This window comes from Capra hircus, chromosome 8 (assembly GCF_001704415.2).
Source record: "Capra hircus breed San Clemente chromosome 8, ASM170441v1, whole genome shotgun sequence".
Taxonomy (NCBI): domain Eukaryota; kingdom Metazoa; phylum Chordata; class Mammalia; order Artiodactyla; family Bovidae; genus Capra; species Capra hircus.
In genome coordinates this window covers 38598170-38623287 of record NC_030815.1, presented here as the reverse complement: position 1 = coordinate 38623287, position 25118 = coordinate 38598170, and the positions used below count along the sequence as shown (strand labels likewise).

At 37.5% G+C, this 25118-nt stretch overlaps 1 protein-coding gene across 4 annotated transcripts in view; it reads right to left on the bottom strand.

The window, feature by feature from the left end:
- The window catches only part of KIAA2026 (KIAA2026 ortholog), a 108421-nt gene continuing 84443 nt past the window's right edge, over window positions 1141–25118 (bottom strand). For all 4 annotated transcript variants that reach the window (XM_005683685.3, XM_018052015.1, XM_013965945.2 and 1 more), the window contains 3 exons: window positions 13281–13396; window positions 6562–6752; window positions 1141–5436 (listed from right to left, as the gene is read on the bottom strand). In XM_005683685.3, the coding sequence (XP_005683742.2) occupies window positions 1796–5436; window positions 6562–6752; window positions 13281–13396 (3948 nt within the window). In that variant the 3' untranslated portion in view covers window positions 1141–1795. The remainder of the gene's footprint in view (window positions 5437–6561; window positions 6753–13280; window positions 13397–25118) is intronic.

The following is a 25118-nucleotide window of genomic DNA, read 5'->3' as shown; positions in this document are numbered from 1 at the left end:
ATTAGCAAAGTTACTGCCTTTAAGTATGAATACAGGCTTTTGAGAGACTTTAACAACTTTCCAGGAATATTCTCACTGCCCTCTTCATTTTGGTAACTAATAAATTTCAATGTAGTTTCAAAAGAAGTCTTCAGGCCTACTCTTCTGTACTATTTTCAACCTTGGACTATCAACTCCAGGTGATGAGGTTTAATAATATCACCACAAATGGAATGTGGACGAGTATACAATCATTATCCCAAATAAGATAATGGATACAAACATTGAGTAAGTATAAAATCTACCTTTTATTTAAGATGAGGCAAATCTGAAATACCATAACGTTAAACCCCAAGAGTAAGCTGACCCATAAACACTGCTTTACCATTAAATTTAAGTAACTGCTCTGTACTGAAAAATATGCAAAAAAGGAGAGTATTCATAAATAATTTAAAAAGGTGCTCACATTCGTCATTTTAAACTAAATAAAATTAATGCTTTTAAATATCATTTTGGAAAATCACTATGAACCAACCCCTCAATAAATGTATTGGGGGAAATTAGATGAAGGGTACCTGAAACTTCTCATATTATCATTGCAACTTCTTCTGAATCTAAAATTATTTAAAAAGTTGAAAAAACATATTTGGCTTAAGATTACTTACTTTGATCAATGTAGAATTTGGTGATGGATTAAGAAAAAAAAAAGTTAAAACAATGAAATCCAGAGTGAAATTTTAAAGCGGAAGTCATGTAAAGTTATACAAAAAGGATTTAAAGCATTAGGTTCAAATACTGAATATACCATCCACTTGAAGAAGGAAATGGCAACCCACTCAGTGTTTTTGCCTGGAGAATTCCATGGACAGAGGAGCCTGGAGGTCTTAAGTCCATGGGGTCGCAAAGAGTCAGACATGACTGAAGCAACTTAGCACAGCACATACCATCCACTAGCTGAGTGACCTAGGACACACCATTTAAACTTTCAAGATTACTGTGGAAGTCAAATGAGATATGTGGAAACAAAGTTTGTAAATTGTAAAGCCTTGTAAAAATGCTGTTAGTGATTCGAATTTCCTAGCTTAAAATTCCTTTTCGTAAAGATCTGTCCTCATTTTATATCACGTTATCTTTCAACAGAACAAGAACGCACTTCAAAAATGGTATTCAAACAAGGAAATACAGCAACTCAGTTTATTACATGCAGATTCTTCTGCATTGATGCTAACAGTTCACTGGTCCAAAATTACTAAAATACTTAAAAAACTATACATTATGTAAACAAAACATAAATAAGACAGCATAGTTCTTTGTACATATAGTTTAGTACAGGTTGTTAAGGATTTAGGGATATGTACAATTTTACACAATGGACTGCATTTTCACAATGCATATATATATATATCTATTTTTTTACAAAAACAAAAATATTATTCCACTAAAGACACAGAATATTGTATCAGAGATACACGCTGCAACAGTCCAAATTCAAGAAGAAACATGTCGATGCAAGTGTGCAAAACCCTAGCTTATTCCAAACTAGTCAAACTTGACTGTTCAATGTCATACAGACAGGTAAATCCTGTCTATTTTAAACAAATAACCTTTGAAAACATACTCATACCAACGAGCGAAATGGAACAGATTTTTTCCTCCCCAAGAAAATCAAAGCCTTGTTGCAAGCTAATGAAAAGATACATTAACACACACACAAACTATGTATAGTATGTTTTCAACAGTATAATAAACAGTTAAAATTTTTATGGGAGTCAAAACAATGCCCCATTATTTAAAAACTGGCTCGTTTAGTCTAAATTCAAGATGCAGCTGTGTCAGGCTTCTCTAAGCCAGATGACTGAAAAGCAGGGAAGACAGAGGCAGGATTTCGACTGGCAGATACAATCTGAGAGAGTGATGGAGAGACTGAAGGAACCTTAGATGCTGGAGTACTTATGGTATTCAAAATGGCTCCTTCTGGGCTGACCAATAGTTTTTTGACTGATGTGTCCAAATGAAATACTGAAGTGTTACTTGGCAGTGGAGGATTACTAGAACAAATGGCAGAAACCAAAGATGTCTTAGCCAGAAGAGTTGCTGGAGAAGACTTAATTACTGAAGTCAGTGACACTGTTGGTACAGGAGGTGGAACAGAAACTTTAGCAGTTGGGTTTATGATTTGTGGTGCTGCAGGTACTGTGGATAGAGAACTTGCATTCCCAAGAGAGTTTACAATTTTTGTAGAGCTTTTTAGACAATGTTTTACAGGTTGCCCACTTAAAGAATTATTTGATGCTAGTGTGATCTTCTGGGCCAGGTTATCTACTGGTGTAGGCTGAGCGCCTTGGCCACTATTAAGAACTAAGGGAGGTCCATATTTTGGATTAGTAGATATAAGAAGAACATGGCTGCCAGCTGCAAGACCTTGTGGTGGAACAATAAACCGGGCTCCATTAATCATGATCTGAGTACCAGGTGCCAAAGGTGTACTGGTATTGATGACTATTTTTTGCTGGATACAAGGTTCACTGAGCTGACTCCCTATTACACTAGTTACATTTGATGGTGCTGTAGCAGTGTGAATGGCAGTGACACCTGGAGTAGGACTGTAACTAGGGGTTGGTTTTAAGAAAGCAGGGGACATTTGCTGGTTTGGGAGAGAAGCAAGATTGGAAATGTTAATTATTTTACCTGGATTTGGTGAAAGGGATGGCAATTCAGTTTGAGGTTTATTTGTGTTTATATTTGTTGGCACTGTAGTTGAAACCCCTGGTGACTGAATCTGGACCGAAGTCCGAGATTGTCTTTTAGAAAGAGATACAGAACGTGTGGCTCCTGGTACTGTTGCTGCTTGTGCAACTGTGTTGATTATTTTAGGGGACACAGTCACAGGTGTAGGCAAGGCAACAGTAACAGGGATTTGCAAAGCTGATGTTAGACATTTCGGAGACACTGTTGGTTGTGTAGTTGAAATCAGAACAGATGATGCAAGATGTCCTGTTTTCACAGTTGATATAGCCACAGTGTTTCCGAGATTTGACGTGCAAAGTCTGTTTGACAAACTAGGCATAATTCTTGAAGAGGTATCATTTCCACTGACTAAAACAGGAGGTCGTGTCCCAACTGAGGCAGAGGTTGAGGTCACTGAAACAGAACCCAAAGATACATTTGCTCCTGTTCCTGAAAACATGTTTACTGTTCTTGAAGCAGAAACCACTGATTCATTAACAGGAGTAATATTTTGACTCATAAAATTTGAGCTTACTGGAATTGAACTGCCACTTGTTGACAATGGTAAAACATAGCCCTTGCTACTTTTTTCTTCTCCTTTTGAGGTTACATTTTGCAGTATGTTAATTGACGGTAGAGCTGGCACACTGCCTGAAGTATTAACAATTGCTTGGCCTATGTTTAGCCCAATTTTCACATCTTTTATCTGAGACACAGTTGGCGATGAATTTATTTTTATTGGTGTTCCCACTGTAGATGGAATTAGTACTATGTGGGGCTGTTCTGGAGACTTAACATATGTTTTACTCAATGGAGAAGGAAGAGCTTGTTTTAATGGTTCTGCTACAATAGCTGGGGTTGAAGTGCCACTGGGAATTGCAGCATTTATAAAAACTAATTTCTGGGCAGAAACACCTGGAGATGTTGGTGCTGGTGCCACATTAATCGCAGTTCCACTGCCAGAAGAAAGAACAGATGGAGCTGACACCAGCATAAGTTTCTGCACTGGAGTCCCACTGATAGTATCTCCATTTGCTGCTGCTGTTGCTTCTGATCTTGTAACAGGGTAACTTTTTGTGACATAATCTACTTGTTGATGTTTAGCTGGTGTACGAACAACATTTGAACTGGTTTGTCCAAAATTTCCTGTTGATACGTTAATTACACTTACCGAACTATTTGCTGTTGATGATAATAGAGGGCTAGAAGAAACAGAGGACTTTAAGGGAGAGGAGGGCATGGGTGAAGTTTTATCTATCATATGGCCCAAATTACCACTGCAGGAAGGTTGGCTTAATGTAAATTTAAGATTTTTCCCTGTGGATGGATTAAAGCCAGCTGGAATGGAAACAGAAGTAGGTGCTTGGCCAAAAGATGGGAGACTAGATGTAGCAGTTGTTCCAGCTACCGACGAAAAAGCAGATGATGATGAAGCTGTTGATTTTGGTACCAGAAATGCCTGAAGCTGAGGAGCAATAGTAAAAACTGAACTTGAAGATAAACTGTTGGGTGAATTCTGATCTGGATTGGTCTGTACTTTTACAACTCCAGTGTTTCCACCTCGTGTCCTAACAAGAATTGACTGTGAATCTCTTATACACACAGTTTTCAGTTCTTGCTTTGCTTCAGAAGAATCAGCAGTTTGTTGTGCAAAAGAGTTGAGGGAACTACCGGAATTTGTAGATCCATTTAGTGTTGTTGCTGATAACTGAGGCTGAACTGTTGAGGAAATGGTGGGTGAAGCAATCGGCTGCGGGAATGCGGCAGCTGAAACTGTGTTCTTGACTTTTCCTGCCTCACTCTGGCTAGTCTTAACTGGTGGTGCTAACAAATTACTTATGGAGGTTACAGGTGTCAAAGACTGTGGTCTAGCACTACTCACATTTGACGAAGGGGTAACTGTCTTGTTGAAAGTTGTATTAGGTAGTTGTGTAGAAACAGTTCCTGTTGGGTTGACAAGAACTGACGGTAAAGAAGAGTTTACATTTGCTGTCTGTGGGAAAGGTGAACCATGTTGTTCTGTACCTTTTTGTTGAAGTGGTGGTATTTCTTTTGCAACTGCTTTCCCTTCCTTGTGCTGAATCACAAAATTCTTAGGCAGAATGAGAACCTGTTGCATAATTTTTTCTCCTGATTTAGGATCTAGCATAGGTTGCATCTGAATCTTTACAGAGCTGTTATGAAGATCTATGGGCAACCACTGACCACAGGGCATTTTGTATACCATCTGTAAAGGACCTTTTGTACTGGTGTGGCAGGTCAATGCTGGCTTTATGGGGCTTGCTTCTGGAGGAGATATCACTGGCTTTTCCACAGCAGGGGCACTTCTACCTGTGGAAGGGGGCAGTTGATTTGTTAAGGTCACTTTGTTTCCAATATTCTTTGCAAGCAAGGCCTGAATAGGTTTGGTCCCTTTCTGGAGAGTAGACACTGGTGTTGAATCCAATGAGGCAAACGACTCTGGACACAGTGGCTCTGTATGCTTTGATTCATTCAAACAGTCCATCTGCACATCACCTTCTGCATTCTCAACCACTGTCTCATTTGTGCTTAACTTTGCTTTCTTCCTTGGGGAAAGCTCTTTTGTGCTATCATCCAGGTAACTAATTTGCTTGGACTGTCGTTTAAGTGTTTTAGGCAGTGTCTTCAGTACATCTTTAGAAGGCAATTCCTTTTTCAACAACTTACTTCTGGCCATAGGAAAATCTATTTCTGACAATTTCATATCATCTGAAAATGATAAAAACAAGCATTTTGTTTATAGAAAACAACAACTGAATAGCAATGATAAGATCAGTTATAAAAACAGAAAGTCAATCTTTGATCCAGCAATTTATTAGAAAAACTGTAGTGTGATTCAAAAGTCTCAGTACCACTGATGGAAATTAAGGTAAGGAGACCACTGACATGGTTATCCTGATATTGTAACCATTCCCAAGAACAACATATTATTACTGAGAAAATTATTTTTGGTCAGATTCTGCTGCCAATACAAGTGTAAAAGGAAACTTTACAACTTGAGATACTCAAGCCAGCAATTAGGGCTCAGAATTTAGAGTAGACTAGTACTCTACTAGACTACTTTTCTTCTTCTAGACAGAGAAATCTTCATATCAAAGAGAGATGTTTCTCCCTATTTTTTTTTCTTTTTAGAGAGAGACTGTAAAGAATAAAAAATATTCAGTTTTTTTCTGCTGTTCAATTATTCCTACAGTAAAAAATTTATGTTCATATCTGGTTAAACTGGGCTGATGAGAAGTTACACCTTTTCAATTCACCAAAGACATGAAATGTAATAGGTTAATACATTTCTAAGCACAAATTTTCATACCTATCAGATAACTAAGGAAAGTTATTTAACTGGATTTATAGAATAATATAATCTGACAAACTGAAAGGAATTAAAGATAATCTTATCCAGCCTCCTTATAAGAATGAGGTGTCCATTCTAGTCACATTAGGTCATCAACATAAAAAACAAAAACAAAAAACTCTTCACAATTATTAGGGACTTGCCAAGTTCCATTTAAGCAAACATCAGATATATTGTTTCAAAAATAATAACAATAAAAGGAAGAGGATACACCTATTTCGAAGGGATTGTATATTAACGATGTGTGGTCTGTACTGAGCAATGACATGCCTAGTTTGGAGTCAGGTACTGGTTCCAGAAACTCCCAGAACAGTAATAATGACTCCAAAGAACCTTTAATAAGACATTAACACACCTTCAAACATAATAGATTTCCCCAATCAATAAACCTCATTAACCAGACTATTTTCTATCTCCACAAAAGATACTAAAATTTCTCTTTGTGCTTGTAGTGTTGATTTAAAGAAAGTTTGAATGCCCACCTGAATCAAAATGATCCTTCTCCAGGATGTCCAGAGGTTCTGTGGTGTCTATAGACTTGCTACTGATTTCTACTTTAGAGGTTTCTCTTCCAGGATCTCCTTCACCTTCTTCACTAGTCCACAGTTCTCTAGCAAATTTATCATGATCAGGCTGTCTTCTAAAATCATCATAGTCTTTCTTTAGGCGACTCCTGAAATAAAATATTCAGCATAAAAATACATATGTGTTAATCTCTTGGAAGCTAAAGTAACTCAACATTTCAAACTATTTATTTCAGTATTTTCAATTAAGTCACTAAACCTATATTTTAATCAAGTGTGTGTAAGATGCCAATGATGATTGTTCAAGAAGACACAACACAGGGTGTAGGCATAGGAAGCTTAAAGATTGCATCTGTAAAGTATTTGCACATACCACCCACTATCATTTTAAAGGCTACTGGGAGACCTATTAAGTGTGAAAATGTGAAAAAGATTTAACTTTTTTTTTTCTAGCTGCACTGACAGAAATAAACTTGAGATAGTCTTAAAATTGATTATAATACTATTTAAAAGGTCACTTAAAAGCATTAATCAAAAAATTCTAAGAAACAAAATTTATTATTTTTGACTCCTACAAAGAGTAATAAACAAAAATAATCCTTCATTTAATACTGAAAGCAATCCTATCTAAACCTTGGGTCTCACTAGAATTTTATAGGGAAACAAAGCTGGAAAGTGATTTTTCACAAAGCTGGAAAGTGATCCTTTTCACATAAAAACATAGTACTTATGTTTCTATGAGACTGCAAGAGATAGAAACATTTCCAAGTGATTGCATGGTATTTTAGAAATCCTTTATTATTCATTTGCTTTCAATTGAGTTTTTCTGTTCTACTTTAATCTTTATTTTGTTTGTTTAAAAAAATCTGAACATACATTCTCTAATTTACTTTTGCTACAAATCCCTATCTGTGCATACCGGAGTTTAAATCTCACCTCTGTCACTTAACAGCTGTAAGACTTCAGACAAGTTCCTTAAACTTTCTAAGCATCAGTTTACTTATGTGTACAAAGATACAAAGATACTTAACTCATAGTTATGTGTGGCATATAAATACTTAACAAATGCTAGTTAATAATTACTTTCAATTTATTTACGTTTCAATGATTGCTTAAGGGTTTTACAGAGCAGATGAGAGCTATAAGATAACTGACTGGATTATCAAAGGATAACTAAATTTATTTTCCTTTTAGAACTATCTAAAGTGGGGTAGTATAAAGTTTCTCTCTTTTCAGTCGTCTTTTCACCTTGGCTAAAAACTTTGCTCTTTATTTCACAGAAAATGGAAGAAGCAATCAGACAAGAACTTTCATATGCTCACACCTTGTCTGCAACTTAAGACTTTCATCTGTACTCATATTCTCCATCTAACCTCCTCATATTCTCTAAGCTAACCCCTCCAACTTATGCATCCTCCCTCAACTAGTCAAGAATCTCCAAAGTACCTTCCATTGTCTGATCCATTTCTGCCTCTCTATTTGATCATTTCCACCAGTATACAAACATGTTATTTCTCCCAGGAAGAAAAACAAACAAGGACAAAAACAAAATTTAAGCACTCTCTTGACTCCAACTTGTCCTTCCAGGTACTGCCCTATTTCTCTGCTCTACTTTTATAGAAAAACTCCAATTCCTCACCCCTCATTCTCTTCAAAAGACTTAAGACTTTTACCCTCATTTTCCTCAGTTCATCATGAGCAGTTTCCTTTTTGAAACCTCTTTTTTTTTTTAACCTGTTTCTAAGACATCACTATTTCTCTTGGTTATGCTCCTATCTTGCTGAATCCTCCTCCTCAGTCTCTTCTGCTGAGTCCTACCATCTCCACCACATCTAAATGCTGGAATGTCCCAGGGTTCAGTCTCTCTTAACTGTGCTCATACACTAGGTGATTTATATTATCTCATAGCATAAGTATAATCTATATCCTGACAACCCCCGAATTTATACCTTTAGTCCGGTTTACTCCCTTGAATTGCAACTCATATACTAAACTGCTTATTCAGTATCTCCAATTAGATGGCTGAAAGGGATATCAAACATAACATGTTGAAATCCTAACTCCTCAATCCATCCCCTCCCCAAAATTCTGTTTCCTCCATCTCAACTAATGGCAATTTCATTATTTTAGCTGTTTAGATAGAAATATTGGCACAACCTTTTTCTCCTCATTTTTTTCTGACACTCCATATGCAAGTCTTAAGGAAATTCTACCAATCCTACTTTCAAGATATATCCAGAATTCAACCACTCTTTGCTGTCTGCATTGCTACTATTGTCGTCCAAGCCACTATCATTTTTCACCTAGAGTATTGCTAAGTGTAACTGATTTCCTGCCTGTATCTTTGTCCCACTCTAATCTCAACCAAGCAGGCAGAAGGGAGTACTTTAAAAAGAGTCAGGCCATGTAATTCCTCTGTTTAAAACCCTTCAAAGGCTTCTTGTCTCAGAGTAAAAGCCAAACTCCTTAAATTCCTATATGGTCTGGCTGTGTTGTTGTTCAGTCATTTAGTTATTTCCAACTCTTTGCTACTTATGGACTGTAGCATGCCAGGCTCCTCTGTCCTCCTCTATCTCCCAGAGTTTGCTCAAATTCATGTTCACGAGTTGGTGATGCTATTTAACCATCTCATCCTCTGAGGCCCTGCTTCTGCTAAAAAGACATTATTTTCTGTTTTTTTTAATAGCCATCCTAATGAGTATAATGTGGTATATCACTATAGTTTGGATTTCCACTTCCCTAATAATGAATGAAATTGAGTACATTTTTTAAGTGCTTATTGGCAATTTATGTATCTTTGGAGAAACATCTAGAGATTTTGTTGTTGTCGTTGATTGAATCTCCTTACTAGTTACGTCTATTCAGAAGCAGACATGATCTGGCTACCTTTCTCTGTATTTCTCTGGAAAAGACATGATCTGGCTACCTTTCTATTTCTCTGACTCTCAACTCTTACCACTTTCCTCTTCATTCACTCAGCTCTCCTTATTCTCACCCCTTTGCATTTCCTATAAACGTCAAACATGCTTTCAACCTTAGAGCTTCTGCATCTTAGATATCCACATGGTTCTCTTCCCTATATCCTTCAGGTCTCTTTTCAAACACCAACTCATCAAGGAAACTTTATCCAACATCCTGTAAAAAAGCAATCATTATCCCATCTAAGCCAAGCATTTCTTTCTTTTTTAAAAAAGTATTTATTTATTTTTGGCTGTGTTGGGACTTTGTTGGCACGCTTGGGCTTTCTCTAGTTGTGAGTGGGGGCTTCTCATTGCAGTGGCTTCTCTTGTTGAGAAGCATGGGCTCTAGGGTGTGCAGGCTTCAGTACTCGCAACACATGGGGCCTAGAGCATGGTGGCTTCAATAGTTGTGGCCCACGGGCTTCACTGTTCCAAAGCAAGTGAAATCTTCCTGGACCAGGGGTCAAACCTGTGTCCCCCGCAGTGGCAGATGGATTTTTGACCACTGGACCACCAGGGAAGTCCAAAACAAGTATTTCCTTTTTGTTTTTCTGTATAGCACAGTGAACTATATTCAATATCCTGTGATAAACCATGATGAAAAAGAATACAGTATATAGATGAGTCACTTTGCTGTATAGCAGAAATCAACACAACATTGTAAATCAACTATACTTGAATAAAATACATGTAAAACATTTTAAGTATAGGATAATTGCTTTACAATATTGTGTTGGCTTCTGCCTTACATTAACATGAATCAGCCATAGGTATATGTAAGTTCCTTCCCTTGTGAACCTCCCTCCCACCTCATCCCACCCCTCTAGTTGTCACAGAGCACCTGACTTGAGTTCCCCGCATCACGCAGCAACTTTCCACTGCCTATCTATTTTACATATTGTAATTTATATGCAAAATAAATATATCTTATTCCCTTTAACCAGCTTCATTTTTCTTCACAGCACTTATCATATCTGACATTTGAGTTTGTCTGAATAGACGTAACTAGTAAGGAGATTCAATCAACAACAACAAAATCTCTAGACGTTTCTCCAAAGATACATAAATTGCCAATAAGCACTTTAAAAAATGTACTCAATTTCATTCATTATTAGGGAAGTGGAAATCCAAACTACAGTGATATATCACATTATACTCATTAGGATGGCTATTAAAAAAACAAAATAACAAATGCTGGTGAGGATGTGGAGAAACTGGAGCTCTTGTACACTTATGATGGGAATGTAGACTTGTACAGACACTATAGAAAACAATATGATAGTTCCTTAAAAAATCAGGTTTATGATGTCTACCTTCTTTGTGAAATGTACCTTCTATCATTAAAAACATTCATCTTTGTTTCATTTAGAAAAAAATTAGAAGTAGAATTACCATAGTCCACTTCTAGGTATACATCCCCAACATTTGAAACCATGGTCTTAGATATTTGTACACCTATGTTCACAGCAGCATTATTCATAATAACTAAAACATGAAAAGCCTCCCAAATGCCCATTACAGATGAATGAATAAATAAAAGGTGGTATATGCATAAAATGCAATATACAGTTCAGTTGTTCACTTGTGTCTTACTCTTTGCTAGCCCATGGACTGCAGATTGCCAGGCATCCCTGTCCATTACCAACTCCTGGACTTTACTAAAACTCATGTCCATTGAGTTGGTGATGCCATCCAACAATCTCATCCTCTTTTGTCCCCTTCTCCTCCCACCTTTAATCTTTCCCAGCATCAAGGTGTTTTCAAATGAGTTTTTTTTCTTTACATTCAGTCTTTAAAAGGAAGCAAACTCTACAAAATAGATGAACTTTGAAAATATTATGCTAATTGAAATAAAGACAGTCACGAAAAGACAAATATTTTATATTATATGATGTACTTAGAGTGATGCTTTCAAAGGCCCACTTGACTTCACATTCCAGGATGTCTGGCTCTAGATGAGTGATCACACCACCGTGATTATCTTGGTCATGAAGATCTTTTTTATACAGTTCTTCTGTGTATTCTTGCCACCTCTTCTTAATATCTTCTGCTTCTGTTAGGTCCATGCCATTTCCGTCCTTTATCGAGCCCATCTTTGCATGAAACAGTCCCTTCGTATCTCTAATTTTCTTGCAGAGTCTTTCTCATTCTGTTGTTTTCCTCTATTTCTTAGCATTAATCGCTGAGGAAGGCTTTCTTATCTCTTCTTGCTATTCTTTGGAACTCTGCATTCAGATGCTTTTATCTTTCCTTTTCTCCTTTGCTTTTCACTTCTCTTCTTTTCACAGCTATTTGTAAGGCCTCCCCAGACAGCCATTTTGCTTTTTTGTATTTCTTTTCCATGGGGATGGATCCCTGTCTTGATCCCTGTCTCCTGTACAATGTCACAAACCTCCGTCCATAGTTCATCAGGCACTCTGTCTATCAGATCTAGTCCCTTAAATCTATTTCTCACTTCCACTGTATAATCATAAGGGATTTGATTTAGGTCATACCTGCAGGTGACACCACCCTTACGGCAGAAAGTGAAGAGGAGCTAAAAAGACTCTTGATGAAAGTGAAAGAGGAGAGTGAAAAAGTTGGCTTAAAGCTCAACATTCAGAAAACGAAGATCATGGCGTCTGGTCCCATCACTTTATGGCAAATAGATGGGGAAACAGTAGAAACAGTGGATGACTTTACTTTTTGGGGGCTCCAAAATCACTGCAGATGGTGGCTGCAGCCATGAAATTAAAAGACGCTTACTCCTTGGAAGGAAAGTTATGACCAACCTGGATAGCATATTCAAAAGCAGAGACATTACTTTGCCAACAAAGGCCCATCAAGTCAAGGCCATGGTTTTTCCAGTAGTCATGTATGGATGCGAGAGTTGGACTGTGAAGAAAGCTGAGCGCCGAAGAATTGATGCTTTTGATCTGTGGTGTTGGAGAAGACTCTTGAGAGTCCCTTGGACTGCAAAGAGATCCAATCAGTCTATTCTAAAGGAGATCAGTCCTGGGTGTTCTTTGGAAGGACTGATGCTAAAGCTGAAACTCCAGTACTCTGGCCACCTCTTGCGAATAGCTGACTCATTGGAAAAGACTCTGATGCTGGGAGGGGTTGGGGGCAGGAGGAGAAAGGGATGACAGAGGATGAGATGGCTGGATGGCATCGCTGACTTGATGGACGTGAGTTTGAGTGTGCTCTTGGAGTGGGTGATGGACAGGAAGGCCTGGCATGCTGCAATTCATGGGGTCGCAAAGAGTGGGACACGACTGAATGACTGAACTGAACTGAACAGAGTAGTCAAAATCATAGACACAGAAAGTACAATGGTGGTTGCTAGGGGGTGGGGGAAGGAAGGTACAGAGCTTCAGTTTCACAAGATGAAGAGTTCTGTAGATGAATGATGGGCTGAGAGAAACACATTATGAATGTTAAAAAAAAAGTGGTATTAAATATATCACTGAACCATACACTTAAAACTAGTTAAGATGGTGAATTTTATTTGTGCATTTTACCACAAATGAATAAACTAGGGGAAAAAAAATATAAACCACACAGTAGGGATTTTGTTTAATTAACATTATCTTGTCAGGACTTAGGAAGTGCCTTGCACACAGGATCAAAAATATCTGAACTACAAATCAATGGGACACTAGTAATTCCAGGACATCTTCCATAATCATAAAGTAAGAGTGTTAAACTAAGTGAAACAGATAATAAAGCTTGATTTACCTGTTTCTTTGAAAAGCTTTCATTAACTTTGGTTCCCATGGCAGCAATTCGTTTAAAAGACGTATCAATGTACTATGCAATTCTTTTACAGCTTGCCTCCGATGATACCATTTGCCCTAAAAACACAATTTGAAAAGTAAATCCTTTAGATTTAATCTAAAAGTCAACACCAAGACTTATTTTCTGAGTAAAAAAAAACAAAAACAAAATGCTGATACCCATTAAATAAGTACATATCTCTTCTTCAGAAGGTTGCAGAAAGGAGAAAAATATCCTATAACAAATCTTCGATATACTTTAAAGATTTTCAACTATACAGGAGAAATCTAAAACGCATTGAATCAAACTAGGACATAAAAAGTTTTTTAAAGCTTTTAATTGAGTCAATTATAAATATTCAATAAATCACAAAAATGTATGTAAAGATACAAACATTCATATAATTATGTAAATTATATGGCTCATTTCTGTAATGCTTTTGTGATTTTTTCAAAAGGCTGGGGAAAAAAAAGAAAGAGAAAAACCCAAATTGTTATCATGTCCAAAAGCAGTCCTCTTAACAAACTTCCTTAGGAAATTTTACAATTATTTTATTTAAAAATATTTTCAGCACAGAAAAGCAAACAAGTGGTCACCATTTCCATTATTTTTATGCTATATTAAGGGATAATAATTTGACACCCCCCTCCCCATTTGCTAAGTATTATCCTAAGTATTTCATTCATACATGGAGAGAAAGAGACAGGGAGAGAGAGATTGAGTGAGCATGAGTGTATACATGAAACAGCAGTTTCAAAAACCTTCTAAGGTGTGTGCATTTTTACCCTTACTTAACAAACGATGAAACTAAGGGTCAGGGAGATTAAATGACTTGTTTAAAGGTTCTCTGACTTAAACCCAGATCTGCCTGTTGGTGTAGTCCAAGTTCTAAAACTAACTGTATCACTACCTCTTAAAAACTGTATCACATAAATTCAGTCTGACACAGGTTATAAAAACCTCTAGTAAAGATATATTTCACTGTACCCATAAAATCATTTGCATACCATAGAAACAATAAGATTAGAGAAGTTATATCTTTAGGTAAGCAACTTCTCCACATCTATCAACATCACCACCACTATCACTATTATCATTTACTGTTATATAACCATGTTGTAATTTTTATTTGGTAAACAGCTTTGAGATATAATTTACATACCACACAGTCCACTCATTTTACTTCTTTTATAACAAAAACATACAAGTAAATGTTACAGATCGCATTTAATCTGCATAAAACTAGATTTCATCCCACAGGAACTCTGAGTTACATTTGCATACAGGCAGAATATTAAGGCAGAAAAATAACCACTCCCTATAGTAAAGCATAGGAGAAGGCAATAGCATCCCACTCCAGTACTCCTGCCTGCAGGACAGAGGAGCCTGGTAGGTTGCAGTCCATGGGGTCACTAAGATTTGGACACGACAGGGCGACTTCACTTTCACTTTTTACTTTCATGCATTGGAGAAGGAAATGGCAACCCACTCCAGGGTTCTTGCTTGGAGAATCCCAGGTTCGGGGGAGCCTGGTGGGTTGCCGTCTATGGGGTCACACAGAGTCGGACACGACTGAAGTGACTTAGCAGCAGCAGCAGAGTAAAGCATCTACTAATCTGTGCATAAAATTCCCAACTTTATTTGTGTCTTCTTAGCAGCACAGCAAATTATAATAAGTGAAAAATTTCAAGAAAAGTTAATTTTTATTTCATATAATATACTAACCTGAACAGACATCTTGTCAAAAAGCTTTCTAAAAGGACCCAACTAACAACAAGTTATACCTCAAGTTATTTTTCTCAAAGGAATGTTATGAGGTAGTATAAAGCACTTATTCTAACCCATGAAAGTAAAACTACTAGACTATGAACAAGAAAACTTAGCAAAAAAAAACTTTTAACCTATGGAAAGCTATCTGAGGAAGATGAAAAGGCAGATGATAGTCACCCTAAATTCTTTTTGGAATGAGGTTAAGATTTTGTTTCAATAAAAAATAGAAACTAGGTAGATGGAGACTATTCCCTTTAAGGCGTATTAACAACATTCCTTTTTCTACATCTCAACTTCTATTTGGTTCAAAAGTGAAATGGTGACTGTGGAAATATACTTTTCCTAAGCTAAAGAGGGAAAGTCGCTTAGTCATGTTCAACTCTTTGTGACCCTATGGATTATACAGTCCATGGAATTATACAGGCCAGGATACTGCAGAGGGTAGCTGTTCCCTTCTCCAGGGGATCTTCCCAACCCAGGGATTGAACCCAGGTCTTCTGCATTGCAGGCAGATTCTTAACCAGCTGAGCCACCAGGAAGATGATGCTGTTAAAGCGCTGCACTCAATATGCCAACACATTTGGAAAACTCAGCAGTGGCAACAGGACTGGAAAAGGTCCGTTTTCATTCCAATCCCAAAGAAAGGCAATGCCAAAGAATGCTCAAACTACTGCACAATTGCACTCATCTCACACGCTAGCAAAGTAATGCTCAAAATTCTCCAAGCCAGGCTTCAACACTACATGAACTGTGAACTTCCAGATGTTCAAGAGAGATTTTGAAAAGGCAGAGGAACCAGAGATCAAATTGCCAACAACCGTTGAATCATTGATAAAGCAAGAGAGCTCCAGAAAAACATCTACTTCTGCTTTATTAACTACGCCAAAGCCTTTGACTGTGTAGATCACAACAAACGGTGGAAAATTCTTCAAGAGATGGGAATACCAGACAACCTAACCTGACTCCTGAGAAATCTGTATACAGGTCAAGAAGCAACAGTTAGAATCGGACATGGAACAACAGACTGGTTCCAAATTGGGAAAGGAGTACCTCAAAGCTATGTATTTCACCCTGCTTATTTAACTTACATGCAGAGTACATCATACAAAATGCCAGGCTGGATGAAGCACAAGCTGGAATCATGATTGCCGGGATAAATATAAATTAACCTCAGATACACAGAAAACACTCACCCTTATGGCAGAAAGCAAAGAGGAACTAAAGAGCCTCTTGATGAAAATCAAAGAGGAGAATGAAAAAGTTGGCTTAAAACTCAACATTCAGAAAACTAAGATCATGGCATTTGGTCCCATCACTTCATGGCAAATAGATGGGGAAACAGTGAGAGACTATTTTTTGGGGCTCCAAAATCACTGCAGACGGTGACTGCAGCTGTGAAATTAAAAGATGCTTGCTCCTTGGAAGAAAAGCTACGACCAACCTAGACAGCATATTAAAAAGCAGAGACATTCCTTTGCCAACAAAGGTCTGTCTAGTCAAAGCTGTGGTTTTTCCAGTAGTCATGTATGGATGTGAGAGTTGGTGTAAGAGTTGGACCATAAAGAAAGCTAAAAAGTGCTGAAGAATTTATGCTTTTGAACTGTGGTGTTGGAGAGGACTCTTGAGAGTCCCTTGGACTGCAAGGAGAGCAAATCAGTCAGTTCTAAAGGAAATCAGTCCTGAATATTCATTGGAAGGACTGATGCTGAAGCTGAAACTCCAATACTTTGGCCACCTGATTCGAAGAACTGACTAATTAGAAAAGACCCTGATGCTGGGAAAGATTGAAGGCAGGAGGAGAAGGGGATGGCAGAGAAGGAGATGGTTGGATGGCATCACCAACTTGATGGAAATGAGTTTGAGAAAGCTCTCCGAGTTGGTGATGGACATGGAGGCCTGTTGTCCTTAAGTCCATGGGGTCACAAAGAGTCGGACATGACTGAGCAACTGAACTAAACTGAACTGAAGTTAAGGAAAGCAGAAAGAGGAAAGATATAAGGAATGAAGCGGGGGAGAATATGCTCTTCCTGGTATAATTAAATGGAAAAGTGTTAAAAGACTACGGGGTGCCAGTGTGCTGAATTCCTTATCGTGTGTGCAAGCTAAGTCACATCAGTTGTGTCAGATTCTTTGCGACCCTATGAACTGTATAGCCCACCAGGCTCCTCTTGTCCATGAGATTCTCTAGGCAAGAATACTGGAGTGGACAGCCATGCCTTCCCCCAGTTATTAACTGGAAGTTAATACGAAGAAGAATGACAGATTTGAGTCAACCTAGGCAGTATGGCTGCTGTATAAGTTAGCATAGTGGTGGTAGAGTAGGGAATACAGAATTAACAGAACTGCAGGATGTTTAGGACTAGGTAGTTGAGGCACATGAAGTGGAGACTGTGTAACTGGATACTATTTCAAAACATTTATTAGCTCTGTCTGTGTCTTGACTAAATTACAATATTAATTTTTACAGGAAAGAATTTGAAACATATTAGGAAGACTTTACCTTTTTATTTTATTTTGGTTACTAAATTTTAATTAATCTAATGCCCAGAAAATATATGACTGAACTAACAGCATACAGGGACGGGGTCATATATATTCATCAGAGAATAGAGATCTAACTTTTGTATAACTCTGTTTCACCTACTGACCTGCTTGTAAATGTCTAAGGCCTTTTAACTTTATATATATGTTTTTTTGGCCTTCTCCCCTTTCTTCAGTCTACATATTTGCAACTTGGGGTAGTGATGGTATGGCTCCTAATTTATATTTGAAAATGCCTATTTAATCACTGTATTTCAAAAAAAGTTTATTATTTTCATAACACAAATTACAGAAAGTAAAGGCTGATAAAATGTTTGACTAGAAGAAGATACACATAAAGGCTATAATGACCTCAACAAAAGGGCATCCCTATATCTGCCAGGGGGTATGTGTGTTATCGATCAAGAGGTGGGACATGTTTAAAAAAAAATTCAGACTCACTGCTCTGGGACTGGTGTTTGATGCAGCTGTATACTTTAATCACTTGACAGTAAAAGAGAAACTCACACTGCTTGTTTCATTTATTATCTTCTTTGGTCAATATAACCTAAATGGATTTAAAACAGTATGTTCTTTTCTACCCAGTGCTGATCTCAAGAGTATCACAGTATACAATGAAACTAATGTAGAGAACTTATGAATTTTTAAATAAAGTTAGCCAAATGGTAATAATCTGACTTAACTTAGATCTAATATAAAATAAAAATCCATTTAAAATTAAATAAGTATTTCCTGAACTTCTGACTGACCAACTTCATATACACAGAGAAAGGAAAAACTATCATGCTTCTAGGATGAAATTTTTAAAGCTAAAGGGAATTTAGCAGACATAATTTTACAGATGGAAAATGTCTAAGGTAAACAGAGAAGTACATGTAGGTGGGAGAAGACTTTAGAACTTTAGATCTCCTGAATGCTAAAATCCACTTTCCTTCCACTGCACAAAGCCACTTCTCCTGGCTTACATATAGACAGTCCCTAAAGAACAGACTGTATTGTGTAATTCCTATATTTACATATCTCTGTGATGCAAATATTAAAATCTCTAAAATTTACTTTAATTAAAATAGTACTTAAAACTATGGTGATCTAAAGTTTAAAAGTGAATTAAAAAACAAGGAAAACAGCAATCTCCCCATCTCCAGATACATGAGAGGATATGGCTACAATGAAAATCAGAAAGGCTCTTACAATCTTCATCTGCACTGATCAATGCAGAATAAAAGATAAAGATGGTAGGTAGACAAAAATTTAGAGATGAGCTAACACCTATCCTACTCAAACTCTTTCAGAAAATTGCAGAGGAAGGTAAACTTCCAAACTCATTCTATGAGGCCACCATCACCCTAATACCAAAATCAGACAAAGATGCCACGAAAAAAGAAAACTACAGGTCAGTATCACTGATGAACATGGATGCAAACATCCTTAACAAAATTCTAGCAAACAGAATCCAACAACACATTAAAAAGATCAACATCATGACCAAGTGGGCTTTATCCCAGGGATGCAGGTTTCGTCAATATTCACAAATCAATCAATGTGACACATCACATTAACAAATTGAAAGATAAAAACCTATGATTATCTCAGAGAAAAAGCCTCTGACAAAATTCAACATCCATTTACGATAAAAACTCTCCAGAAAGCAGGCATAGAAGGAACATACCTCAACATAATAAAAGCCATATATGATAAACCCACCACAAACATTATACTCAATGGTGAAAAACTGAAAGCATTTCCCCTAAAGTCAGGAACAAGATAAGGATGCCCAGTCTCACCGCTACTATTCATCATAGTTTTGGAAGTTTTAGCCACAGCAATCAGAGAAAAAAAAGAAATGAATCCAAATTGGAAAAGAAGAAGTAAAACTCTCACTGTTTGCAGATGACATGATCCTCTACATAGAAAATCCTAAAGATGCCACCAGAAAATTACTAGAGCTAATCAATGAATATAGTAAAGTTGCAGGATATAAAATTAACACACAGAAATCTCTTGCATTCCTATACACTAACAATGAGAAAACAGAAACAGAAATTAAAGAAACAATTCCATTCACCATTGCAACGAAAAGAATAAAATACTTAGGAATAAATCTACTACCTAAAGAAACAAAAGACTTATATATAGAAAACTATAAAACACTGATGAAAGAAATCAAAGATGACACAAATAGATGGAGAAATAAACCATGTTCACGGATCAGAAGAATCAACATAGTGAAAATGAGTATACTACCCAAAGAAATCTACAGATTCAATGCAATACCTATCAAGCTACCAAGAGTATTTTTCAGAGAACTAGAACAAATAATTTCACAATTGGCATGGAAATACAAAAAACCTCGAATAGCCAAAGCAATCTTGAGAAAGAAGAATGGAACTGGAGGAATCAACCTGCCTGACTTCAGGCCATAGTACAAAGGTACAGTCATCAAGACAGTATGGTACTGGCACAAAAACAGAAACATAGATCAATGGAACAAAATAGAAAGCCCAGATATAAATCCACACACCTGTGGACACTTTATCTTTGACAAATGAAGCAAGAATATACAATGGAGAAAAGATACTCTCTTTAACAAGTGGTGATGGGAAAACTAGTCAACCACATGTAAAAGAATGAAACTAGAACACTTTTTAGAACTAACACCCAAAAAAGATGTCCTTTTCATTATAGGGGATTGGAATGCAAAACCAGGGAGTCAAGAAATACCTGGAGTAAGGCAAATTTGGCCTTGGAGTACAGAATAAAGCAGGCAAAGGCTAATAAGAGTTCTGCCAAGAGAATGCACTGGTCATAGCAAACACCCTCTTCCAACAACACAAGAGAAGACTCTACACATGGACATCACCAGATGGTCAGTACTGAAATCAGACTGATTATATTCTTTGCAGCCATAGATGGAAAAGCTCTATGCAGTCAGCAAAAACAAGACCGGGAGCTGACTGTGGCTCAGATCATTAACTCCTTATTGCCAAACTCAGACTTAAATTGAAGGAAGTGGAGAAAACCACTAGATCACTTGGTTATGACCTAAATCAAATCCCTTATGACTATACGGTGGAAGTGAGAAATAGACTTAAGGGACTAGATCTGATAGACAGAGTGCCTGATGAACTATGGACAGAGGTTCGTGACATTGTACAGGAGACAGGAATCAAGACCATCCCCAAGAAAAAGAAATGCAAAAAAGCAAAATGGCTGTCTGGGGAGGCCTTACAAATAGCTGTGAAAAGAAGAGAAACAAAAAGCAAAGGAGACAAGGAAAGATATAAGCATCTGAATGCAGAGTTCCAAAGAATAGCAAGGAGAGATAAGAAAGCCTTCCTCAGTGACCAATGCAAAGAAATAGAGGAAAACAATAGAAAGGGAAAGACTAGAGATCTCTTCAAGAAAATTAGAGATACCAAGGGAACATTTCATGCAAAGATGGGCTCGATAAAGGACAGAAATGGTATGGACCTAACAGAAGCCGAAGATATTAAGAAGAGGTGGCAAGAACTGTACAAAAAAGATCTTCATGACCCAGATAACCACGATGGTGTGATCACTCACCTAGAGCCACATATTCTGGAATGTGAAGTCAAGTGGGCCTTAGAAAGCATCACTACGAACAAAGCTAGTGGAGGTGATGGAATTCCAGTTGAGCTACTTCAAATCCTGAAAGATGATGCTGTGAAAGTTCTGCACCAAATATGACAGCAAATTTGGAAAAGTCAGCAGTGGCCACAGGACTGGAAAATGTCAGTTTTCAATCCAATCCCAAAGAAAGGCAATGCCAAAGAATGCTCAAACTACTACACAACTGCACTCATCTCACACGCTAGTAAAGTAATGCTTAAAATTCTCCAAGCCAGGCTTCAGCAATACATGAACTGTGAACTTCCAGATATTCAAGCTGGTTTTAGAAAAGGCAGAGGAACTAGAGATCAAATTGCCAACATCTGCTGGATCATCAAAAAAGCAAGAGAGTTCCAGAAAAATATCTATTTCTGCTTTATTGACTATGCCAAAGCCTTTGACTGTGTGGATCACAATAAACTGTGGAAAATTCTGAAAGAGATGGGAATACCAGACCACCTGACCTGCCTCTTGAGAAACCTTTATGCAGGTCAAGAAGCAATAGTTAGAACTGGACATGGAACAACAGACTGGTTCCAAATAGGAAAAGGAACATGTCAAGGCTATATATTGTCACCCTGCTTATTTAACTTATATGCAGAGTACATCATGAGAAACACTGGGCTGGATGAAGCACAAGCGGGAATCAAGATTGCTAGGAGAAATATCAATAACCTCAGATATGCAGATGACACCACCCTTATGGCAGAAAGTGAAGAAGAACTAAAGCGCCTCTTGATGAAAGTGAAAGAGGAGTGAAAAAGTTGGCTTAAAGCTCAACATTCAGAAAATGAAGATCATGGCATCCGGTTCCATCACTTCATGGGAAATAGATGGGGAAAGAGTGGAAACAGTGGCTGACTTTATTTTTGGAGGCTCCAAAATCACTGCAGATGGTGATTGCAGCCATGAAATTAAAAGACACTTACTCCTTGGAAGGAAAGTTATGACCAACCTGCTAAGTCACTTTGGTCGTGTCCGACTGTGCGACCCCATATACAGCCGCCCACCAGCCTCCCCCGTCCCTGGGATTCTCCAGGCAAGAACACTGGAGTGGGTTGCCATTTCCTTCTCCAATGCATGAAAGTGAAAAGTGAAAGTGAAGTTGCTCAGTCGTGTCCAACTCCTAGCGACCCCATGGACTGCAGCCTACCAGGCTCCTCCATCCATGGGATTCTCCAGGCAAGAGTACTGGAGTGGGGTGCCATCGCCTTCTCCGTATGACCAACCTAGACAGCACAGTAAAAAGCAGAGACATTACTTTGTCACAAAGGTCAGTCTAGTCAAGGCTATGGTTTTTCAGCGGTCGTGTATGGATGTGAGAGTTGGACTATAAAGAAAGCTGAGTGCCAAAGATTTGATACTTTTGAACTGTGGTGTTGGAGAAGACTCTTGAGAGTCCCTTGGACTGCAAAGAGATCCAACCAGTCCATCCTGAGGGAAATCAGTCCTGGGTGTTCACTGGTAGGACTGATGTTGAAGCTGAACCTCCAGTACTTCTGAGCATTTGACCTGAACTGAACTGAGAACACTTTCTAACAGCATACAGAAAAATAAACTCAAAATGGATTAAAGATCTAAATGTAAGACCAGAAACTATAAAACTCCTAGAGAAAAACAGGCAAAACACTTTCTGACGTAAATCATAGCAGGATCCTCTATGACCCACCTCTCAGAGTAATGGAAATAAAAGCAAAAATAAACAAATGGGTTCTAATTAAACTTAAAAGCTTTTGCACAACGAAGGAAACTATAAGCAAAGTGTAAAGACAGCCTCAGAATGGGAAAAAATAATAGCACATGAAGTACTGACAAAGAGTTAATCTCAAAAATATAGAAGCAACTCTTGCAGCTCAATTCCAGAAAATTAAGCAACCCAATCAAAAAATGAGCCAAAGAACTAAACAGACATTTCTCCAAAGAAGACATATAGATGTCTAACAAACACATGAAAAGATGCTCAACATCACTCATTATCAGAGAAATGCAAATCAAAACCACAATGAGATACTATCTCACGCAGGTCAGAATGGCTGCTATCAAAAAGTCTACAAACAATAAATGCTGGAGAGGGTACAGAGAAAAAGGAACCCTCTTACACCACTGGTGGGAATGCAAATTAGTACAGCCACTATGGAGAACAGTGTGGAGATTCCTTAAAAAAACTGGAAACAGAACTGCCATACGACCCAGCAATCCCACTGCTGGGCATACACGCTGAGGAAACCAGAACTGAAAGAGACACAGGTACCCCAATGTTCATCATAACACTGTTTACAATAGCCAGGACACGAAGCAGCCTAGATGTCCATCAGCAGACGAATGGATAAGAAAGCTGTGGTACATATACACAATGGAATATTACTCAGCCATTAGAAAGAATGCATTTGAATCAGTTCTAATGAGGTGGATGAAACTGGAGCCTATTATACAGAGCAAATTAAGTCAGAAAGAAAAACACCAATATGGTATATTAATGCATATATATGGAATTTAGAAAGATGGTAACAGTGACCCTATATGCGAGACAGCGAAAGAGACACAGATGTAAAGAACAGATTTTTGGATTCTGTGGGAGAAGGCGAGGGTGGGATGATTTGAGAGAATAGCATTGAAACATGTATATTATCATATGTGAAACAGACTGCCAGTCCAGGTTCGATACATGAGACAGGGTGCTCAGGTCTGGTGCACTGGGATGACCCAGAGGGATGGGATGGGGAGGGAGGTGGGATGGAGGTTCAGGATGGGGAACACATGTACACCCATGGCTGATTCATGTGAATGTATGGCAAAAACCACCACAATATTGTAAAGTAATTAGCCTCCAACTTAAAAAAAAAAAAGAACAGAAAAAAAAAGATGGTAGGTAGGAAGATTAAGGAGTAAATGGTTATTTGTGGAACAGTGTTATAACTGTTTCTATAATAAAAAATACATTTTATAAGCTTTACGTATATAAGTTTAGTCCTGACTTTTCTTTATAAACAGGTATGTCAATATGGGGATAAATGAACTATTTTTAATAATTAGAATTCTATTTTCAGGAATAAAAAATGTTTCCAAAATAATCCCAATATGTTACATGAACTTAATAATCCAAATATTTACTGATGGTCTCTTTAAAAAGAAGAGAGTGATATATCTTTCTTTATAAATTTACTATAAAGTTTAACATGAAGCATGAATTCAAGCACACACCATGGAACCAAAAGTATACAGTATGATCTAAATTTGAGGCTTACCTTTCAATATTTTCTCATCCAATGTCCACAGCAGCTGTAGATTGCCAGCTCCCTTTCCATGAGATGGCTCAACTGTCAAATACTAAAGCTTTTATAACCTGATAGGGATTACTACAACAAGGAGTTCGTCTATGGTCACAAGATAAGTGCTTTATTATATTATGCAGTTTTATAAGCTTTATAATGTGATATGTTAATAACCTAAGGAACCACAAGAGAAAAGATACTCTGAAAAAACTTACAAAACTACACAATATTGTAAAATGGAAAGCTAAGTCTGTTTGTGTGAAATGAGTGGGGAGGGAAACTTACCTTACAACTAAAGAAAAACTCCATTCTGCTGCAGTAATCTGGGATGGGTATGACAGACCAGCATTAATACTGGCTGGGGTGTTGCGAGGAGAGGGAATTGGCAATCTACTGATGCTGGGGACACTGAACATCTAGAAGGAAGAAAAGAGGAAAACAAATAAATTCTAGATTTATTAAATGTCTTATCACTATGGATCTTTTGCACATTTAATAAGTTTAGATACTCTGAATATTAGGTGAAAGTAATTGATTTATACAATTCATTCTGTTACTTTTAGATTTTCTTACACCGATTTCTAAA